This window comes from Onychostoma macrolepis, chromosome 02 (assembly GCF_012432095.1).
Source record: "Onychostoma macrolepis isolate SWU-2019 chromosome 02, ASM1243209v1, whole genome shotgun sequence".
Taxonomy (NCBI): Eukaryota; Metazoa; Chordata; class Actinopteri; order Cypriniformes; family Cyprinidae; genus Onychostoma; species Onychostoma macrolepis.
In genome coordinates, this window is record NC_081156.1 from 6,936,829 (window position 1) to 6,956,530 (window position 19,702).

The following is a 19,702-nucleotide window of genomic DNA, read 5'->3' on the forward strand; positions in this document are numbered from 1 at the left end:
AAATTTGATGAAATATGACCCAAGACATGTTTTGGACAGATTTCCTGAGATTTAACCTTAAAAAGTACAGTTACTAAACAAAACGCAGTCACACTTTCCAGAATGAGAGCACTGTATACACCAATTAGTCTGGGCGCTAAGTTTTTACTTAGAAATCCTTATTAGTCTGCTGCAATGACATATGTGCTAAAAAAGTTTTTCCTTTGTGTTTTTCGCATGCAGACAACGTCGTCAAAATGATCCCTGTTCACATAGATCTGAGAAAACCACTAAAAACGCTGTATTGTGCACTCCAGACCAGTAGGTGGCGATGTCACTTAGTAAAGAAACAACGCAAACATATAATCAGCACGTGCAATACATCACTGTTTTCAGTTTCACATAACATTTGCATTTTCATACTTTACACAGATATGATAACTGTATCGTTTTTAGAAACTTGCACTTTGAAACCCATTTTCAAAAGTTTGAGGTGTTGCGGTGAATTGATGATTCAATGACACTGTTGTAAAAAAAAACGGTTTATTGCACTAAACATATACAAGAATAAAAAGTGTTCACGTCTGCTGCGTTTTCTCTTTATGCATCAAAGACAAAAAAATTAGATTTCAAAGCCTATATTTACGACTACTAAAATTTTTTTGCATTGTGATATTATTTTCATGACAATTGTTTCCTAATTTTACCTCCAAATTTATTTTTTTGTTGTTTCAAATTTTGATTCTATTTTTTTCTGATTGCTATAATACATTTTTTTTTTTTAAATCCTTTTTTTTTTTTTTTTTTTTTTGAATTAGCACAAATTCAGTACAACAAATTGCGTTTTAATCATTTTTAATCAAGTATTTTGGGGGGAAATTATGTCAAAAATGTTGATGATCAATTTGAATAGCCTTAATCAAGCTTCATTTTCTTGAGCCAAAATTTGATGAAATGTGACCAAAGACATATTTCCTGAGAAGCAACCTTAAAAAGTTACTAAAGGAAATGCAGTTGCACTTTGTGTCCAGAATGAGTACTGTACACACCAAATCCAACAGTGTTTTACTCTACATTTACAGGATAAGTGTAATGCACCCAGAAATCCTCATCAGTCTGCCACACACACAGATTTTCACACGTCTGCCATGTCTTGTGGCCTGAGTTGTCCAGAGTCTGACAAAGAGGCAACCGGATCCGTTCTCAGGGTGAGGAGGTGTGGATAGCGGGGCATCAGTCGTCTGAGCTGCTATCATGGCGCCGCCGGTAGCTGTGTGCCGGGGAGCCGCGGCCAGCGCGGTGGCCGTCAGAGGACGAGTCCGAGTCGTGCCGGCGGCGGCGGTGCTGGTGCGGGGGGGTCAGGGTCCTGTGGTCGGCCTTTGGCCCCCCTCCTGAATGGCTGTCACGGGCTGCGGCTCCACTCTGACTGCTCCTTGATGGATTAGGACCATGCTGGTCCCGGGGATCTTTTCTCCGCCTGGGGAGCACAAAACACACCTAGACAATCATTTATTCCTGGAGAGCATGGGAAGTTTGGTTCCGATTGAGGGGAAACCATAAGTCAGACATGGACTATGAGGAAGAGACTGTCCTCGTCTTCTGTCACAGAGGCATAATGTGAATATAAGAGTCATTCTATAAGTTAGGGCACATTTCACATCAGGAAAAGTGTCAAGAGAATGCTTTCTCACTAAAACAACTATATAATATTAACTTTAACATTTTTTATTCATTAGTTTGAACTCAATTAAAAAGCAGACATTGTAAAACTGTCATTTAAGGGACATACGTAAAGGCAATTTCAAGCAAACTGAAATTGCAAAGCTTAATGCACAAATCCAGTTTTTGGTTTCCCTCTGTTTACATTCACTTAAGACACAACTCGTATCCGATATCTGTGTTTACATTAATACCCACCCAAACTGGACTGATTCCATTACTGATCGCTTTCAGTGACACAGTTGTCCCTCAGGTTTTGTATAGGCACATATAAAAACTATTTATAATACATGTTGGGTGGTTCTTTGACTTTAATGCACACCAGATGTGATCATCTCGCATATACCATGATCACTTGCCAGCATGGGCAAGTTAAAGCCGTCACTGATGCTTGCAGCGCAATATTTGACAGAACAGATAAAATAACGGTAGTTTTCATTAGTTAATTTCTCTATGGGTCGTTAGATTGGTACGAACTAATCCACAAAGTAAGAGAAATTTATTCCAATATTAAAAAATATACTTAACTCATTAACCAAGACCCCCAAAATTAAAAAAAAAAAAAAAAAAGACAAACCCAAAATGAAACGCCTGTAGCTCTTGAACCCCGACTGAAAGGTGATCATTTAAAAAGAACAGGAAAACATGGGGATGCCAAAAGACCACTTTCCCATCCGCCTTCCCTTGACTGCATATAGCTACAATATACTCGTGAAAATACCCGTGTCCCATTTTTAAAGATGTTCACTTGCTTCGTTACTAAATGAATCAGCGTTTTGAATGAAATGCTTGAATGAATTATTCAAACTCATTATGAAAGTAATTTATTGTCACCTACTGGCCATTTTACTTTCATATTTTTAATTATGTTAAATAATTTAATATTTCTATATACAAAATTGTATACCAGTGCTGTATAGTAACTCATGTAATCTGGATTATGTAATCACATTCTAGAAATTAAGTGCTTGTAATTAGATTTTAAAATGTGCTAAATACTTTTTTATAGCTTAATGGATTACATACTATTCACACAATGGTATTAAATTAATCACAATTTTTTGATTCTCCCTAATTCTTTTTTCTCATTTAATTTTTCCATTTCCAAAGAAATCCTAACACTTCTATACATCCAGAAAGTCTCTCAGTGGAATTGCACACACCAGCCACTAGTTGGAGACAAAAATATTTTGGCCATGTAATGTCACTGATGTATTCATGTGTATTAACTTCATCTTAGGGGGACTGATATTTTATGGCAAAGGGGTTCGGGAATTCCTGCATATATGAACAAACAATATTTTAACAACACATTCACATTCACTGTTCTGTGATGTTCACACTGACATGATGCAGGCAAGCAAATAAAACTTCTAGTTTTAGCATTCAAGTGTTTTATTTTGATTGTTTACATTTTAAAAGAATTTCTTTATTTTAATTATTAGCTTTTCATCAACTCACAAACTGCCTGCAATTCTTCCATTAACCCCAGCCTAGAAAACCCTGGAATAATGCAACGTTAAATGCACTTTATGATGCTGATAAAGAATGGAATATATTTTCTTTCTCTTTGTTCTTTATATATATCAACATGGAACACAATAATCCCATTTAAATCTGTGATAAATGAGTTCGGTAAAAAGTCTAGAAATAATCAAAAAGTAGTCAGAACAAATTACCTAAAATCTAAAACATTACTAACTAAGATTGTAACATTTTTGTTCAAATCTTTTTATATTAGTCTTATTTGCAAATTGCTTTGCAGTGTAAATAACTAAATAAATAATACTTTAGCAAACAGCTCACTACATTTTGAATAAAGCCAAATTGTGATCATTTTCTTCAAAGCAAACACAGTTATACCACTGTCTCAAAAAACTATCTAATAAGAATTAAAGAGGAAACTCTAATTAAAAGATGTAATGAACTAAAACCAATAAAACTGTGTTACAGCGCCCTCTTGTGAACAAACTGCGTTATACCTCAGAGAAGGAAAACTAATTCTCTAGGTTCACAATTTAGAGACAACAAAACATAATAAAGGTATTTACTTTAGTTTACTGACACGAGGGAAAACTACAGACCGTTTACCTTTTACTGCAGCTTTCGGAGTCTGAATCTGAAGAGTCACTTCTGCTTCTGTGCTTCGTCTTCTCTTTTTTCTTCTTTTTTTCCTTCTTGCTTTTCTTTTCCTTTTTACTCTTCTTTTTTCTGTCAGATCTGTAATTAATATCAGTACTCAACTTAGATACCGTGGTCTTTGTCAGTAGTGTCCCTTTTTTTTTGTAGTCATGAATAATCATGTTTCTTCTTTTCCATGTTTAAAAATCTTCCACAATGTTTGGCCATAACTGGTATTAAATATATTCTTGCTTTTACACCACACAAACACACATATATTATACCTTTTATCTTCTTTATCAGGTCTGTGGGCTTCCTCAGGCTTCTTACTGGCTTCTTGCGAACTATCAGCTTTGTGGTGCTGACAATAAATCAATACAAGATCAGTGATTTACGGTGCTTGTAATATTGTTGAGATATTAAAACCATGACACACTCTCATATTCAAATTAGCATCAAAACTAATTATTTATGTCTATGTACCGTGAAAACTGGCAAACCCATTTTTACTGCTTCTTTCTCTTGTTTGGAAAGCACCATTCCTCTCGGGCCAGCCCTGATGATGAAAAACACCAGAATCTCATAATATTGCATTTATAAATGAAAGTAACATATAATACTAGAAGAGCTAGTCACAAACTAGTGCTGTTTCTCAAACTGTAGCGATTTTCATCAATATGCATTTCAAAAGTTTTTGCATTTCTCTTGTGGGCTCTGAATATAATAGACGTGCTCATTCAAATATTTATTAACAATATTGTCAGACCTTGTGTACTCGTGGTATATTGTTCAGTACCAAGTGTACAAAGTCATTTTTTGCTTTTACCTATTTTTCTGCACTTTTTTTAATCACTGTAAAGCACATACATTTCATTCTCGGCATACTATAATACTATAATGTTGAAAAATATTACATTATCAAAGCGTTATAAATATTATCTAAATTGTATTTTCACTTTATTGTAATATTGGTTGTAATGCATTTATGTCAAATGCAAAAAAAAAAAAAACTATGCATTCCTGTAATGAGAATTATATTTATTTGCATTACGTTTTCTCAAGACAAACTTTGAATCTTGGCTTGTCAATGCACTGTTTGAAAGATTAAAAAAGTGAAAAAAAAAATAGGCCTTACAGATGGATAGATAGATGGAACATTAATTTGTGGACAAGGGTGGAAGAACATTCCCAGAATGCATCACCTATGTTGAATTTCTTTGAAATCCTGTTATTTCAATGCAAATGCCAATTAAATTGCATAAACCATCCATAATCCAAATCAAAGTTTTATTTTTCATGCTGCAATGTACACAGTGCAATGTTTCAGAAGTGAAAACCATATTAAAATGAGGGACCGAATCTGAAATTGCGATGTTTGACATTGCGATAATAACAAAGCGGGACAAAAACAATCTTCAGCAGTTTAACTTGTGAAGTATTATACACTCCACCATACAAATACCCTAATAAATATGTTACTTGGAACACCTTTACTGTATCTTTAACAGGTAAAGAGAGGTCTAGATCAAGCAAACTTGTCATGAAGCCTGTACACATATACAGCACTGGCTTTACCTGGAGCTTCCGAGCCCAGAGACCCTGTCCACGTCCCGTTCATCCGCCTCCCCTTCCCTCCGGCACACATCCGCAAGATCCTGCAGCAACCACAGCGGGACAAATATGCTTCAGAAACAGCAAAGAGAAATGCTACAAATCACTGAAATGTTCTTGTTTGGATGATTACGAATGCAAACCTCTTTGGTAAGGCCGGTTGGTTGTCTCTTGACTGTTTTATGACCTCTAAAATAGACAAAAATACATAACATTTGAGATGTTAGCTCATTTTCTTCTGCACTTCCCTGATGAATCAATCACACTTACAGCGCTGCTAACATGGCCTCCTGCTCCGCCTCCCGTACCGCTGCCATCTCCTGCTCTTTAGACAGAGATGCGCCACCCTTCTTATCTTTGGCGTACCACGTCAAATCCTTCCCTTTCTGCCACCGGCCCACCGGTGCCATGAGGGAATTCCCTGAAGGAAAAGAAAAAAAAATCAACACAAGACCTTGGGTAAATCTAACACAAGTCATATTTCATCATATTTATATTTAGCTTAAGGAAAAAGAAACATTCAGGACCATTAGGAGTTTTGCACTGTCACGATTTTCATGAAAATTAAGCACATTTGTCAGCACTTTTCATCACTGTAAAGCACATTAATCTCATTCTCAGTACTACAATGTTGAAAAATACTATAGTATCAAAGATTAGACTGTTAGAATTATTAAATTATTGAAAATGTTTACTTTTTTATTTTTACATAATTGTAATATTGGTTGTACTAAATTTAATTTACATCAGAGGTCTTCAACCCTGTTCCTGGGGACCCACTATCCTGAAGAGTTTACCTACAAACCCAATCAAGCTTTTTTTTTTTTGTGTTTTTGTTTTTTAATTTAGAATAATAATAGAATTATTATTTATTTGCATTAGAATAATTAGAATTTAGTGGAAATTTTGCTTAACTGTCAAGAAAATAATATATTAAAACCTATTAGTTTTCATTAATTTATATTTTAAAAAATATTATTTTATTAATATTTTGAATCAGTTGTTATTTTTCCATTTTTAATTAATTTTAGTTCATGTTTTAGTGATTTTGTTGTGTGTTTTGTCATTTTTAGTGTTTTCGTTTTTTTATACATTTATATTTCAGTTTTACTTATTTTATTACATCAAGTTGACTAATGCCTAAAGTTAAACTAAATAAAAATTAGAAATGTTGGCAACTAGTGGAAATAAAAATGTTTTTATATTTTATTTCAGTTAACGTTTATTTTATTTTATTTAAAGCAACAACAACAAAAAAATAGTTAATAGTTCTAATATTAGTTTCAGTTTTGGAAGCGCTGAATCAATATACCAAACTCATGCTGACCTTCTGACTGTAGAGAAAAGATAAGCAGGCAACTGTGTAAATAAAATGAAAGGTCAGTTGAATGTCTTGTCAAAAAAAAAAAAAAAAACGGTACATCAAATTAGGAATCCTACTATGACGATGTTTTCTTATGAATATTAAACAGGTTGCGTCACGTTTGCCCAGTAGGCCTCGCTGACGTCAGCACGGCGAATTAAATATTCATATCCCTGGCCTGCGCTTCAGCAATATTAATGAGCTGCGCATGCGCTCTAGTGGGACGCTCGAAGCAGGTTACCACGCAACGCCTACAAGACCTTATTAATATTCAGAAGCCCCGCCTTCGCCATAGTAGGACTTGTAAAGTACCGAGCTGCGACCACGTCTCATGCCACTCTGGGCACTTTAACTAGAAAGTTCAGCACGTCCACTCCTGCAAAACCACAGCTGCGTCCGACACATAAAACAAGCAGACGATGTAATGAGAGACCACACCAAGGAAAAAGGTAGGAATGTCTGCATTTACGCTACAAATGCGAAAAACTTTATTCAGCGAAGAGACATTTATAGCCCAGAAGACAATCTACCATCATGGATTAGTAATATCTTTACAGAAATGCAATCAAGCTACACAACTACTCAGTCACCGTTCTGAATATTAGGTTTATCAAGCCTGTGAACTACAAAATGTTAGCACAAACCAGTTACATGAGCTCTAATCGGCAATTATTAATAAATTCAAGTGTGTAAAGTGCAAAATAAGTGTGCTTAACGTTATATGAATATAATCGGGAATCGTTTTACACAATAATAGTGTAGATTGTGTTGCTAGCCGCGGCTAGTTCGAGCTGCTAGCTCCATACTCACCCAAATAGTTCTCTCTGTGTTTATCCACCTTCACGTCGTCCCAGTTGAACTGGTCCTGACCCCCTCTAACGCCTCCAGATCTCGATGAGCCGAACATGACTTCTGCTCATCCAGACACACTTCTACTCTCCTGAAAGCCCTGAGATGTTTCACACGTGTGCTGCAGAACAATCAGGCCTTGGTTTTCCACAACATCCGGGAACCCGTCTGCTTTTATATTCTAAATGTGACGTGAAGCGCTTTTTTAATCAGCACAAACACTGTCGCGTCGATCAAGTTCTATTCAGTACGACATGACAAAACTGTTTCTTTTCTTTAAATTGTTCGTGAGGCGTTTCCCTGAAAGAATATGCGATGTCAATATCATGTGCGGGTTCAGTACCCGGATGTTCTAAAGATCTACGAGGCGCGCGTCGCCTTCTGATGACGCCTTCGACGCATCAGTAATGGCTCTCATGCGAAACCCAGTCACCTGAGCGAGAGAGGAACATAAGAGGCGAAGGGAGAAAGACATTCTCCCCGTATTTGATCACTTTTTTCCCGATGTATGTGAGGTTTATCTCCAGGTTTTTTTCAGGTGAGTTGAAACGAGCTTTAAATCATATCGCTAGTTGCATCATCTTTCTTTGTTGAGGATACAGTAAAGAAGTTGTGAAGTGCTACTATAATGTTGATTCTTCATTTTATGCTTTTACTCTTATAGCTGATTTGATGCATCGCGTTCGGTATGTTTCAGAGTGACCCTGCTGCTTATGCTTTAATCATATGCATGTAATACATGTGTAATGCATTGTGCAGTATCTCGTGTACAAGTTTAAATAACAATACAACGTTGTGCCTGGATAGATTTATTTATAGTTGGGTTTATGATTGTATCTGTGGCTTTGAAAATATGGAAGCTGCATGTGGATGTACAGTCCAGTCCAGTCTGCTTGAAACTACTAGTGTAAAATAATTCTGGTTTGCATTTTTTCTCATTTAATATAAAATAAATTTAATAACAAACTAACATTTAAAAATGAACATTAATTTAAGAATGTTAATGTGTTCCGGCATAATTAGAGAATGTTCCAAAGAGCATCTTGTGTGCTTCAGTGGAAGGAGTTAGATGTCTAAATCAGGAAATATGAAAAATGTTTCTATCCAGGCAGGGAAAAGAAGGAAGATGACAGAAGTGCATGAGTTATCTGCATAGTCTGAAAAAAACATTCAGCGATCAAACAGTTATAACAAGCAAAGGCAAATGAAAAAAACACTGCTGCTAATTTCTTAAATTGTGCATGCTTGATTACTTTTCTCGCACTCGTCTCCTCCCAAGTAAGATGTGAAGAAAGTACATTAAGGAGTGAAACTGAGCACAGAGGAATTGCAGGAAAGTTTATTTTTATTTTGGACAATTCTTGATCACTTGAGGGATTTCTGCCCAAAAGTTGTTTGGAAAAAATAAAATAAATAAATAAAAAAATTAACCCTTGTGCTGTACTGAAAGTCATGAAAATTTGGTGATCTGGGCTTATGCATCTCCATGAATATTGCCAGAATTATACACAAATAAGGCCTTTTTCATTCAAAAAATGAGATGAGATGCAATTTCCAATCAGTGAGGCATATGAACAATCAGTTCCAAAAAAAAAAACCTGTGCTAATTGAAAGAAAACAAGTTGACAGAAAGATTAAATCCGAGATTTGGTGATAATATAGCATAATGAGAAATTTACAAGCAATTTAGTCCGGTCATGTTTCGCTGGTAACACCACAAGTGTAACAAGGTGGTGGGAAATTCCCAAAAAAGTACAAAAAGCAAGCTTTAGTCCAATGCAGTAAGAGTTAAAAAGTAAATCCTCTCCACGTCAAAATGGCACAATATGACCGTTAAAAAAGCAAGATGCCATGTGAAATGTAAGGTTTATTTGAACTGCAAAGGCAAAACATAAATTAAAATGATTGTGACAGATGAAGGGGAGGTTATTCAGGTTCCTCGCTTCCTCGCAGTGCTTTTTTTTATCATCGATTTATGGGTCACAGCCTGAAGGACGGAGGAGCGAGGAAATTAGGAAGCATCCATTTGAGTTCTGAGAAATCATCTTTTGACCTTGAAGACTTTGAAATGTAGAGCATGTCTTATCTCTGACTGACGAGTACAGAAGATACACAGCACACAACATTAGATTCTTTAAGCTACTAGACCAGAGCGGCAGCCAAAATCAGTCACATGGCAAGGGGTCGCACCGTATGACTTGCATTAAGCTGTGGATGTCACACGTGCAGCTCCTTTATTATGAGTATGTGTTTAATTATACATCTCATGACAGTTTGTTATCGAGAGGCTGAAACAGTGTTGTTGAATAGTTTTTTCTCTCAGCATGACATATTTTTAAAATGGTATTGTCGCTTGCGTGTGATTACGGCTGTTTTGTGCCGTCCAGCTGTAGTGAAGAATGCAGCAATGTAGATGGTGCATATTCTTTGTTCAGGCTTCAATTGGTCCCTATTTAACTGAATACTTGAATAGAAATGTGAATAGCACAGAGTGTTAAAGGAGAGGGTTTAAGTGCAATGATACAAAAATGAATTTTCGGCAGATTTTTTTAGGGCTTGCATCGCTTTCCGAAAGCTATGAAACAAGAAAGAGTGCAAAGTGCAAGAACTGGCTTGAATGCGGTGGGCATGTAAACACTATTTTGTGACCTGTGGCTCTGATTTTGACACTGAAAAGGAGCCGTTTGGACTTCCAAGCCCATTACCTTCAAGTGCCTTATGTCAGTCACAGCTGTGTTTGCTCTGAGACGTCACTTCAGCGCTCGCTGGAATAAGACACAAGGCTATTTTAAATCAAAGATGCTATTTTAGGATCTTGCATGGTTGCGTTCAATGTCCTGCATTGTGATGCTGTTGTTTGTTAGTTATTAATTATATGCAGTGGTGGACACAGTACACTAATCATGTATTTAAGATTAAATGCCCCCAATGAAATATTACTCCAGTCAAAGTAATAATTTATCATAATCACAAATACGTTATGTTGATGAGCTCTGTTGGCATTGTGACGATCAATGAATAATTGCTTATCTTATTACATTATCTTAATATTGGGTGTAATTTAAATTGAAATTTCTGCATTCATTGATTCTTTAATAATTAAGCAGTGGATTTCTAGTTCCCAGCATGCTTTGCATAGGACTGGATAAGGAGAATAAATACTAAAACTTGCTGACTTGCAATTTTCTGTTCTTTTTTTTTTTTAGTTAAGGGAAGGGCCTACTAGTGTTTAAAGGGATAGTTCACCCAAAAATGTATCTGTCGAACACAAAAGAAGATATTTTGAAGAATGTTGTAACCAGTCAGTTGCTGGTCCCTATTGACTTCTATAGAAAATACCGTGAAGTGATTGGTTGCTAACATTCTTCAGAAAATCTTCCTTTGTATTCAGCAAAAGAAAGAGATTCATACAGGTTTGAAGCAATTTGAGGATGAGTAATTAATGACAGAATTTTTATTTTCATTAGAAGTTTATCCACCCATTTGTAGTTATTTTATTTAATTATTTAGAATTAATTATTTGAATAATTCAGTTGCTTTATGGGAAATATCATAATTTACAAGTGTTGGTGTTTTTGTTTGTTTTTCGTAAGTGCTAAGCAGAAGTGTTTCTCAGTGCTGAGTCAGTATGCTGTAACGTTTTGATACCATGGCAGTAACTTGTGTAAAGAAGGCGGGGTTGGGTGTGACGGGTTTGGTGTGCAGCGAGCTGATTGGAGCGTGATATTATCTAAAGGCACACACACACGCATTCAGATCAGAGTGCTACTGTGCATGTTTTCAGTTTCAGTTACACGCACCAAAGTGACACGTTAACACTTGAGCAAGGTAAGCAGTGCACAGACAGAGCTTGCATGGTGATGCAAATTTAGTTGTTGTTATTAATCATGTATTATAATAAATATTGTTTGAATGCTTAAATATAAACTTAGGAGAGCAGTGTTTGCAGTTCATGCTAAAGAAGTTGTTTAATGAAAGAGACTAACGTGTAAGTTTCTGTATTGATTTTGTTTAGGAAAAAATTTGGTTAGAAAATGTGGTTCAGCTGAATGTAATGACTCAATACAGGATCTGTAGTCTTCCACTATCACAGTCGTTAAAAAGTCCTCCGTGGATTGCCTCATCTGATTTCATTAGCTCCATTCAGAGATAACGAGCTGTTGTGCTCCAGGCCTGTTGGAACATGTTGAGATAGATGCTGTGGGGAAAAAATCCATGTCCACCCTTATATGTAGTTATAGAAGTTCAAAATATTCTAATTTTTTGAGGAAAAAAAAAAAGTATTTTATGCACACTAAGGCTAAATTTGTTTTAATCAAAAATACAGTAAAACATAATATAATATTGTGAAATATTATTACAATTTAAAAGATCTGTTTTCTATTTCAATTTATTTTCAAATGTAATTTATTTCTCTGATGGCAAAGCTGAATTTTCATGATTTTCTGTTTTTATGATACTGTTTTTATAATATTTTTATGTGCAAACCATGACATTCAAAGGTTTGGGGTAAGATTAAAAATAGAAATTAATACTGTTATTCAGCAAAGACGCATTTAATTGATCATAAGTGACAAAGACATTTCTAACACTTCTGTTTCAAATAAATGTTGTTCTTTTGAACTTTCTATTCATCAAAGAATCCTGAAAAAAAAAAAATGTCTCATGTTTTGTTTTACAAATTAGCAGCAAAAACTTTTCAACATTGATGATAATAAAAACCATAAATAAAAATTGGTTGCCTGTATCATTTGATAATAATTGAGCAGCAAATCAGCATCACAGGAATAAATTATATTTTAAAATATATTAAAATAGAAATTAAATTGTTAATAATATTTTACAGTATTACAGTTTTTAATGTATTTTTGATCAAAAATGTAGCCTAGGTAAGCATAAGAGACTTTCAAAAATGGATCAGTACGAAGTAAATTGTTTGATAAGGGTTTAGACTCATCCTTGAACAAAAGTGAGTTAATTCTGAAAGTGTGTTGAGGTTTTCTGAAGGCCTCTTTCTCTCTGTGTCTGGTGTGATTTAGCGATGGCTGGACCGAGGCCTGTGGTGATGAGCGGACCGTCTGGAGCTGGCAAAAGCACTCTGCTGAAGAAGCTGCTCAAGGAGTTTGATGGCGTATTTGGCTTCAGCGTTTCCCGTAAGTCACATACTGAAGTACAAATGCCGAACAGCAGTTCTTTAGTGGAAACTAAAAAATTCAAAATAACCAAGAATGATCTTTTTCCAGATACGACGCGGAGCCCCCGTCCAGGAGAGGAGAACGGCAAAGGTTAGGCTTTTGATCTGCTACAGAAATATATTTTGCATTATCCTCACTGAACAAAACCCAGCAAGCATGACATGCTTTCACAACAATGACATACATTCATTACATAAACAGCTATTAATTAATGTCCTAAGCTACATATTAATGTCCTAAGAATCGTTAATAGTTTGTATAAAACTTCCAATCCAACCCCTTTTCAAATTAACATGCTCTCAGACAAAGAGTCATAAACCTGCCCAGTATTTCCAAACTCCCGCTTGGAAATTCAGCCTTTCTCATTGGTCAAGCCCATCCTGAGAGGTGTGACTCTTCACAGGCCTTAAAGGGCTCACGCACACATCTGCAAAAAAAATTGAAACCTTGAAACCATCAAGACTTTTCATCCGAGACTGCATTCCAGACACACGTCAACAGCCGTGGAAGTGCAAGTATGGTACATCTAACTAAACTAAACAGAGATTTAGTATAAGCTATAGACCCCGTTATAAATGGCGCTGATGGTTTTACTCTTTCCATAACTGCATTCTGTTTTCTCTAATGGCTTCATTCATCCACTTTAGCTCCCCTTTTGTATGTACGCGTGAGTGTATGTATGTTTGTTTAGATTAGTTATGTGTGTTAGCGTTTAGTTAGTAAAAGTTGTGTGCACAAATTACATGAGTTTCTGGTTCTGCCTTGCAAATTAATGTCTCTTCGATTTTGACCCTCGCTACATGCTGTAATGCATTAATACTTAAAGTATTTTCTGTGGCCACGAAAATATCCTTTCTTAGAGTTGATATGAACTTGCACTGAATGGTCGCTGGACGACCAGATCAGTTGATGGCAATTTAATTCTGCTACAGTTATCACTGTCAGCCGATATAAATAATTGTAATTAATCATAATTAATTGTAATTATTTATATACAATTCCCTTTTAAGCTAATTTGCTACATGCATGTGTGTGTATATATATATTTTTTTTTTTTATTCTTCTCTGTGACAAGCAGGTGTCAGAAACAGAAAGTTATGCAGTGCTGCCATTGTTCATGTACAGTATATTAAGAATATTAATAAAGTACAAACACAAATAGGGTATATCAACATTTTGATAAGCAAATGATATGAGATATCTTTTCCATTCTGCCTACTGACAAAGTGTGAAATTGCATTTTCATTTGTCCACGTTTTTTTTTTTTTTTGAGACCAATGGAGTGTGAAAATGAGTTTTTATGCTGAACATTAGTGTTAATGAGAGCAGACCTTTAGCTGTAGTTTCTTATACATATGAGATTCACACAGCAGAGTCAGTTCATGAACATGTGATATGATTGACACACTGATGAGCTAAAAATGGGGTGGCAGCTGTAAATGAAGCACTCAAATACATGCTTTTTGAATTTGTGTTGTCAGTTTCTTGTCGTTTCTATTGGTATTCTGGCTAATCAGTCAAAGTTATGTCAGCAAGAGACCCATCTTCTGAAAAAGTTCCCCTTTTTTTCAGATTATCATTACGTTACCAGGGAAGTGATGCAGGCGGCCATAGCAAAGGGTGAATTTATCGAAAATGCTGAATTTTCAGGGAACATGTATGGAACAAGGTATAGTCCTCCTTATTAAGGGTCTTGTGTTCGTATGTGAAGATACATCGCTGACATCCTTCTTTTGGTACTAATAGAATTTCTTAAGTGTTTGTGATTACTGAATGGTCTATAACAGCAGTGTCCAATCCTGCAGAGTTTAACTCCAACACACTGTGTTTGACCCTCTGGTGTTTGTTTTTCAATAAATGAATGTAGGATATTTTAGTTTGATAACGTTTTTTATTGTACTAAATTTTATTTATGGAATGGTTATGATCCATTTATTATCTGTTAACCACTTTTTAAGCATAGACCTGAAAATGAAATTTCCAACTTAAACTGATGTAAATTTTTAATGCTTTGGAGCACAGACTTTGCTTTGGTCTCTTTTTAAAGACACTTGGAAAATAGTTTCTGAAGTGGAAAAAAAAAAAAATATATATATATATATATATATATATTAGTATGAAAAATGCATTTAAAAAATTACATTTTATATGAAATATGTAACGGTTTTTCTCTCAAAATGTGTGAAAATCAAAGCCCTATATCTAAACAAGTTGTGTTTCAAATATGAGGTTGACGTATCAAAAATGAGTTTTCAGTAAGATTTTGTTTGGGCGCAGTACCAAACGTTTCCACTAGAAGAAATTCGCTTCCCATTCATTGCCAGTGTGGGCATTTTTGACTGCAAACAGTACAAGTGTGGCTATTTTTATTTATTTTTTCCAGGACCATTTTCGAATCTTTTCCTTTACCAAGTTTCATACAATTCTGATAAATAATAAAAATGTTCTGTCAAAAATGACCGAACAGCACCAGAGGGTTAATTAGGGTTGGAGCTAAAATCTGCAGGACGGCAGTTTGGAAACTTTTTTTTTTTAATAACACGTTTGTTAGTGATGGGAAGATTGGATTATTTTACTGACTCTTTCATTCTCGTTCATCAAAACAAATGTAGTCAAGTCATTCAGTTGATTAGAGTGGCATTAAATATTATATTTTCAACAGCCAATTTCTCCAAACACATCCACTTATGCTATCTTGATCATATTCCAAATGAGAAAAACATTATAATGCAGCCAAAGATATGAGGAACATTAATGATGACTTTACCTCCCTCGTTCATATGTCATGAACAGCCCATCACTAATGTTTGTCCTCATATTCAAACTAGAGAAATACTGTATGTAATTGTAACTAACATCATTTTTGCCCCGTTCACAGTAAAGCAGCTGTACAGGCTGTTCAGGCCAAAAATTTGATTTGCATTTTGGACATTGACATGCAGGGAGTGAAGAACATCAAGAGAACCGATCTCAACCCCATCTATGTGTCCATCCAGCCTCCGTCAATGGAAATCCTGGTGAGAAATCATCCATTTCAATCTGAATATTACATTAACATGTCTTTTTCACGTTTTAATCTAAAACTTCATTTCTTCAGGAAAAACGGTTAAGGGATAGAAAAACAGAATCTGAGGAAAGTCTACAAAAACGTTTACATGCAGCCAAAGTTGACATGGAAATAAGTAAGTGTCCGTTCCTATGCTAATTATATTGAATAAAATACTGCAGTGATTGTTTTCGCATCTAACTGTTATATATCCATATTTCAGGTAAAGAGCCAGGTTTATTTGATGTGCTGATTATCAATGATGACCTTGACTTTGCGTATGGGAAATTAAAAGATGTTCTTCTTGAGGTAAAGTTTTCCGGTCTGAATGTTCATCACTAGGGGCCAGATTTACTAAACGGGGCAAATTAGTCAAACCGCAATCCCATAAAAGCGCCAATGTAAAATTAAATACTTCCTCCCATAAAATTTGCATTTGAAAGGGAAAATCCTACAGATGCATATGCGTTAATGTCAGTCTCACAGCGTGTCTTTAGTAAATGCTGACAGTATTTTTTTAATGCAAAAGAGGGTTTGTGTCAGAGCGGGCTGTTAGTAAATCTGACCCTAGGAGTGTAATGGTACGAGATTTTGACTAACACAAAAACGCCACTCTATCACAGTATCTGGGTGCACTGCTAATAACAATGTGAGTAGTTTTTAGTAGCCATCCCTCTGATAAACACAGACACATTTCAGTTAAAACCAGTAATTTAACTTTATTTTGGATTTATTTGGAACAGATGAACAAAAATTTTTTATTTAGAGAGAAAAAAATTGATTACTGTCAAACACTATATGCATTTTATAGTTTATTTGATTATTTTCCCATAGTTCAGTTGTTGTTGTTTTTATTACAAATAGGAGTGTATCATGGAAGCCTGTTTCCACCACTGGATAAAAACAATAAAAAATTGATTGTACAATTCAGACTCACAGTTGTGAGTTATATTGTCAGAATTGTGAGCTGACTTTTTCCCCTCCTCAGTATTGGACTCACAATAAGATTATATCTCACAATTCAGAGAAAAAAAGTCAGAATTGTGAGATTAAAGGTCACAGTTATCTTTTATTTTTTTAGGCCATGGTGGAAACAAGCTTCCGTAGTGTATTGCATGAATGCAAAAAAAAAAAAGAATTGACATTCTTCATTTAGTCATTTCAATACAATGTACCTAATCTAATCTAATTCTTCTAAATAGATTTACAGAGGAAAAAATTAACATGTATGAAAAGACGTCTGAACCATTATATCCTATTGATTATAACATCCCTCTAATGTCTTCCTTCATCTAGTTTTATCTGTGATCTCTCTCTCATGTGAGAATATTTCACTCCGCAAGCTCCTCATAGTTTCTCTTCCTCAAACAGGAAATCCAGAAGGTCAGAGACACCAACAAATCGTCCTGCTAACCACAGCGACCTCTCTCTTCACCTCCAGCTTCAGGAGAACCTGTTCAAACCTCGACATTCCACCCAGGACAGACTTTCTGAGGTTCAGTCCATTCTCCAACACCGCTGAACGTCAAACATGTGTATATATACATTACTATACGGTGCAGGCTAATATTATATATTCTGAGTTTAGGTTATGACCACGTGCGTTACGTAATTCCTGGGCCAAAGGTCAGAAACATGAAGATTCATCCAAGAAACACTCTAAACTCTCAAGTCCTTGTTTTTGAAATGTTTGTGTTTTGATATTTCTTTCACATTTTTTATAACAATGGAAGAGACAATACAGGTTGTAGATTTTATATATCTATCTAGCATGTTCACTAATTTATTTTGTATTTTTTTTCTATGCTTATCTTTTATAACAACTCATTCTTTGCTGTTGCAAACACAACACAGCTTTCCATTCGCAGTATTTTAACATTCAGAGCTATTATCTGCACATTTGCGCAGCGTGTTGCACCTGCTTTCATTCATATCATTGCATCTGAACGTCTAGCATCGTACAAATCGAGTAAAGCTTGATTAGTTAACTAATACCTAATTCTTAAATGATGGAAATGGTTGCGTCTCATCTGCTGGTGTCTTAAAATGCGTAATCATTTTCCGCATGCACATTACTCAGATTACGCTTTGTAAATAAGGATATTTCACTTTAACATGTTTACCAGCTTTGAAAGTTTTATAGAGTTCAAAGCCGATTCAGACTCAGACTTTTTTTTAGTGCAGGGCAGCTTATAAACACAGCCACAAGTCTCTTAAGTAGGTTTAGGATACATTATTGATGCTTTTAGTCTTATACAGCTGATCTTTAGTAGATATTCAGATTCTTCCAGCAATTCTGATCTGTTCCTGTTAATATTAAATGTGACCATCAAATAATATAGATACCAGAATAATACATTATTTTTCACTGAAGCTATAGATTACATGCACAATTCATTTGATCTTCTTGCCTAATTTTACCTAAATTACATCATTATGCTTATTAGCAATTGAAACGTTTATTATAATAAAAGACCCACTGTTAGTATAGAAAGTGATTTCACATGATAAAATACTCCAAAAATTTCAAATCATGTGCTAAATGGTGGTTTCAGTCCACCTGGTATAATGTATAATAATAGTTTTGAGTTTTCTTATGTTTTTCTATGGAGCACACACACTGTGGCTGCATCAGAAGAACGTTTATATTTCTTTCTCCCAACCTTCAAAGTACTGTATGTTACTCATTGTCCATTGAGTGTGAAAAAGATGTAATATAATAACTTGTGATGTACAGACCTACAAATGAAACATGAAGTTTATCAAAATGTAACAAAGGTTTTCATAAAATGGCACAATTTTAAATAATCAGAAGCAGCCAAATGACCAGACACCAGCTGTTTCTGGCATGTAGAACGATCTTGTGTAAGTTTACTTTTTTTATGATGTTTTTATTTTTAAATATGGTTGAATGTCATGCCTGGCTTTAGAATCCATGGTTTGCGGTCTCTAGGGAATCTTATAAAACTGCAGAGTTTCATGTCATTCCTTGGTGCATCTTAAACATTTCCTTGAAAGAAATCTGTCAAATGTTTGTGGTGTATGTGAAATCTGAGAAATGTCTCAAAACAATGTCTAAACCAAATGTCTCCGTTTCCTTTTTTGTATTCTAGAAATATTTACATGTACCATGCAAGTGTAATAAAACTACACCATTACAGTCAAGTACGTGACTGTCTGATTAGTTATCAGTCGAAATATACATTGTAATGTCTTATTTGCAACTTTGAATTCAGGAGCTGATATAGGGTGATGGGGGTGTGTGTGTGTGTGTGTGTGTGTATATATATATGTGTGTGTGTGTGTGTGTGTGTATATATGTGTGTGTGTGTATATATGTATATATATATGTGTGTGTGTGTGTGTATATATGTGTGTGTGTGTGTGTGTGTGTGTATATATGTGTGTGTGTGTGTGTGTATATATATATATATACTATTAATGTAACTTTGTATTGTACTTGAAGATATTGATGTTATGTTAATAATAGTTAACCCTTGTTTAATTTTTTTTATTTTGGCTGTGTTAATGCAATCAACATACATTTTTGCCAAAATGTGTATTTTTACTGGAGTATTTTTACATAAATCTATTTCACACTAGGTTTAAAAAAAATAAATTAAAAAAAAAAGTTAAGGGACCTTTAGGCCAAAAATGTCCCCATTGAAACCCATTAAAACTGCAATATTTAACCCAGGTACCAATGAATCTGACAAAAACACACAAAATAATTTTTTTTCAATATACTCAATGCTAAGCAGAAAAAAAATAATGCATCTAAATTCATCAAAAGTCATTGACCTATTCAAAACTATAAGA

General features: G+C 35.0%; 2 protein-coding genes across 5 annotated transcripts; one reads left to right on the plus strand and one right to left on the minus strand.

Moving 5' to 3' along the window:
- Window positions 1-509: 509 nt before the first annotated feature.
- Window positions 510-7,945, minus strand: c02h1orf35 (chromosome 02 C1orf35 homolog). Its single transcript, XM_058749076.1, has 8 exons — window positions 7,604-7,945; window positions 5,701-5,851; window positions 5,574-5,619; window positions 5,395-5,474; window positions 4,303-4,375; window positions 4,104-4,180; window positions 3,790-3,918; window positions 510-1,456 (listed from the first exon to the last, which is right to left on the minus strand). The coding sequence occupies exons 1-8, from the start codon at window positions 7,698-7,700 to the stop codon at window positions 1,213-1,215; spliced, it is 897 nt and encodes a 298-aa protein (XP_058605059.1). The 5' UTR covers window positions 7,701-7,945; the 3' UTR covers window positions 510-1,212.
- On the plus strand, window positions 7,028-19,100 carry guk1a (guanylate kinase 1a). Of its 4 annotated transcripts, XR_009266703.1 has the most exons (9): window positions 8,002-8,180; window positions 12,682-12,795; window positions 12,886-12,927; window positions 14,410-14,506; window positions 15,716-15,854; window positions 15,935-16,019; window positions 16,107-16,192; window positions 17,255-17,378; window positions 17,472-19,100. XR_009266703.1 is itself a non-coding variant. In XM_058749102.1 (8 exons), the coding sequence occupies exons 1-8, from the start codon at window positions 7,218-7,220 to the stop codon at window positions 17,294-17,296; spliced, it is 630 nt and encodes a 209-aa protein (XP_058605085.1). In that variant the 5' UTR covers window positions 7,028-7,217; the 3' UTR covers window positions 17,297-19,097. The 4 variants fall into 4 exon arrangements, 3 of the variants coding, with proteins under 3 accessions (XP_058605085.1, XP_058605073.1, XP_058605093.1); XM_058749102.1 differs by lacking the exon at window positions 8,002-8,180 and adding an exon at window positions 7,028-7,242 and having other exon boundaries at window positions 17,255-19,097; XM_058749090.1 differs by having other exon boundaries at window positions 17,255-19,098.
- Window positions 19,101-19,702: the final 602 nt, after the last annotated feature.

Coding starts and splice junctions, on each gene's coding strand:
- c02h1orf35 (XM_058749076.1), bottom strand. CDS start 7,700: ATGTTCGGCTCATCGAGATCTGGAGGCGTTAGAGGGGGTCAGGACCAG. Junction 4,181..4,302: donor TGGGTTTGCCAGTTTTCACG/GTACATAGACAT, acceptor ATTTATTGTCAG/CACCACAAAGCTGATAGTTC. Junction 3,919..4,103: donor CCTGATAAAGAAGATAAAAG/GTATAATATATG, acceptor TATTAATTACAG/ATCTGACAGAAAAAAGAAGA.
- guk1a (XM_058749090.1), top strand. CDS start 8,147: ATGTATGTGAGGTTTATCTCCAGGTTTTTTTCAG. Junction 12,928..14,409: donor AGGAGAGGAGAACGGCAAAG/GTTAGGCTTTTG, acceptor CCTTTTTTTCAG/ATTATCATTACGTTACCAGG. Junction 15,855..15,934: donor CTCCGTCAATGGAAATCCTG/GTGAGAAATCAT, acceptor TCATTTCTTCAG/GAAAAACGGTTAAGGGATAG.